The sequence below is a fragment of the Alexandromys fortis genome, unplaced genomic scaffold, assembly GCF_014885135.2.
Source record: "Alexandromys fortis isolate MF-2015 unplaced genomic scaffold, M_Fortis_MF-2015_v1.1 scaffold_78, whole genome shotgun sequence".
NCBI lineage: Eukaryota > Metazoa > Chordata > Mammalia > Rodentia > Cricetidae > Alexandromys > Alexandromys fortis.
The window spans coordinates 6,007,765-6,010,506 of NW_026067977.1; the positions used below are offsets into that span (position 1 = coordinate 6,007,765).

The window sequence follows — 2,742 nt, forward strand, 5'->3', positions numbered from 1 at the left end:
CTCTGAGATCTCCACCCACTGTGTAGTCTCGAGCTCAGAGTGTCATGAACGCGCGCCACTCTCTTCTAAGACCACTGTTTTCTGAAAAAGGATTTATATTTTTTTATGATCTCAAGTTAACTTCATACTTGATGTTAACACATCAAGTTACTTAATGTGGTTCTTTAAGAAAATGTAGGAAAGCTAAAAACTTAGGGAAAAAGTTAAAATTAATCCAGATATAATAGCAGTTAAGTATTTTAATTTTTTTTTAAATATTTATTTATTATGTATACAATATCCTGTCTGTATGCCTGAAGGCCAGAAGAGGGCGCCAGACCTCTTTACAGATGGTTGTGAGCCACCATGTGGTTGCCGGGAATTGAACTCAGGACCTTTGGAAGAGCAGGCAATGCTCTTAACCACTGAGCCATCTCTCCAGCCCCAAGTATTTTAATTTTTTCAAACCTTAGTTTTTACATTTAATTATACTGTGGATTTCTTCTGACTAGTCTTATTGTAAACAGATTATTATCGATGTTTGTAGAATATCTGTTGTCATCATATAGAGGACTTATATCAACATAGTTTAATCTCTACTAAGAGGTATGGAAAGAGGTCTAGGCTGGGTTGCACCCAGGAGGTAGAGGCAGGCAGATCTTTGTGAGTTTGAGTCCAGTTTGGTCTACAAGAAACTACACTGGGAAACCCCATCTCGAAAAACCATAAAAAAATAAAAATAAAAAAAAGTGAGAGAGAGGGAGAGAGAAAGAGAGATCAATAAAGTTACTACTAGCCCAGGAATATGTCAACTAGTAAATAGTAAAATCTAGAATCAAGCTTAGGTCTTCCAACAATGTGTCCAGATGCCTATGTCACTGTATTGCAGCTGATGAATTTGTACTATGAGTTATCATTTTAATCCCTACCTAAGTTGACAATATTGTTACAGATATAAGCCTTCCAAAGTCGGCAGCCATCTGCTACACAGCAGCACTGTTGAAAACAAGGACTGTTTCAGATAAGTAAGTACTTTTGAAACCACAATCATTTGGAAAGACTGCTGAACATTTAATAAGGGTTTTTCCTCTACTGACTTTTAAACAATGCGCTTTCTCCTCTCTATTTCCTCCTGAATAACCCTTACTCTTTTGTGACTGAGGTTTCTCACTGCATGTGGTTTGATGACAGAGCTATTTAGAGTTAAGTAAGCTAGTACTCAAACTACCATACAGTAGATGTAGCTGGGCAAGTTGTTACTTTGAGAGTAGTATGGCTGGGGGGTGGCTGGAGAAATGGCTCAGCAGTTAAGAGCACTGACTGCTCTTTAGAAGACCTGGGTTCAATTCCCAGCACCCGTATGGCGCTCACGACGATCTGTGATTCCAGTTCAGGGAACCACACACACAGACACACATTCAGTCAAAATACAAATGCACATGGAAATAAAATTATAAAAAAGGAAATAATATTGTAGGGTGATTGTATGAGGATGATATGTGTCAAGTTACTACAGCAGGTTCAAGAAAGAGCTTATACCTGCAACACCAGCCTTTGGAAGGAGGAACAGTAGTTAAAGCTAGCCTTGGCTACATAACAAGCTAAAGGCCATCCTGGTGTATATATGTCTCAAAAAAAAAAAAGTACACCTTTAATGTGGTAACAGTGATTCTGTTAACAAGGTATAGGTAGATGAGCTAGCTTCATCTTACCTTCCACTGAAGTCACTCTCCCTTCCTTTGGCTCTCCTTAGTTCTCCTTATTTGGCAGTTGAGATAGTCAAAATCTGGACAGGTCCAGTGATGAGACCCTATCTCAATAAAAAAAAATATTATTTAATTGAAAGTCAGAGACCAACCAAATAGTGCTCATCAAGAGTAGTATATCTTGATATAAATTGGAATAAAATATTCACAGTTTCTTGTCACCTAAAAATTTTATAAAAGTCTGGATTGTGTTTGCTAGATTTTCTGAGTTCCCCAGTGGCATTTCTTACTGTAGCCACCCTTCTCAGAGTGGGCTCAATGAACCTCTCCAAAGGCTCTTTGACTTCAGGCTGAGATTTTCATTCTTTCTGTGGCTTGGTGCACACTGTTGAGCCAGAGGCTTTACTTTCATTTTTATTGGTTGTATGGTTTTGCCTTTGGTCATTGCCAGAAACATCTTTGATTTGAGGAATATATTGTAATCTGAATCCATGTTTATCATTCCCAATAGACTTTGTACATGTAGTTTGTTCATTTCTTCGTCCTGTGGTTTTCTTTACAGATTCTCTCCAGAAACAGCATCCAGAAGAGGGTTAAGCACAGCAGAAATTAATGCTGTGGAAGCAATTCATAGAGCTGTGGAGTTTAATCCCCATGTTCCCAAAGTAAGAAATTTTAGAACAGAAATATTACTTTTATTTAAATTTAACAAATTTATGACAATAAACCAAAATGTATGGTTTATCATACATTAGATCAGAATTGTTTAGTCTGCTCTGTTTGCCATTCGTCTTGAAAGGGATGCTAATAAGGCATTTAGAAACTGTTCAAGGTCAGGGATGTAGTTCTGTTAGCAGTGCTTATGTTGCATACATGAAGCCCTGACTTTAATATGTAGTGCTGCAGAAACCACGCCTGGTGGTGGCTCATGCTTGGAATCCTAGAATTTGGAATGTCGAGGCAAAAGGATCAGAAGTTCAAGGTCTCTCTCTGTCTCTGTCTCTCTCTCTCTCTCTCTCTCTCTCTTTCTCTCTCTCTCTCTCTCTCTCTCTCTCTC

At 38.3% G+C, this 2,742-nt stretch overlaps 1 protein-coding gene across 4 annotated transcripts in view; it reads left to right on the forward strand.

The window, feature by feature from the left end:
* St7l (suppression of tumorigenicity 7 like) overlaps window positions 1–2,742 on the forward strand; it is a 59,938-nt gene that overhangs the window by 30,401 nt on the left and 26,795 nt on the right. For all 4 annotated transcript variants that reach the window (XM_050157516.1, XM_050157518.1, XM_050157520.1 and 1 more), the window contains 2 exons: window positions 932–1,004; window positions 2,248–2,350. In XM_050157516.1, the coding sequence (XP_050013473.1) occupies window positions 932–1,004; window positions 2,248–2,350 (176 nt within the window). The remainder of the gene's footprint in view (window positions 1–931; window positions 1,005–2,247; window positions 2,351–2,742) is intronic.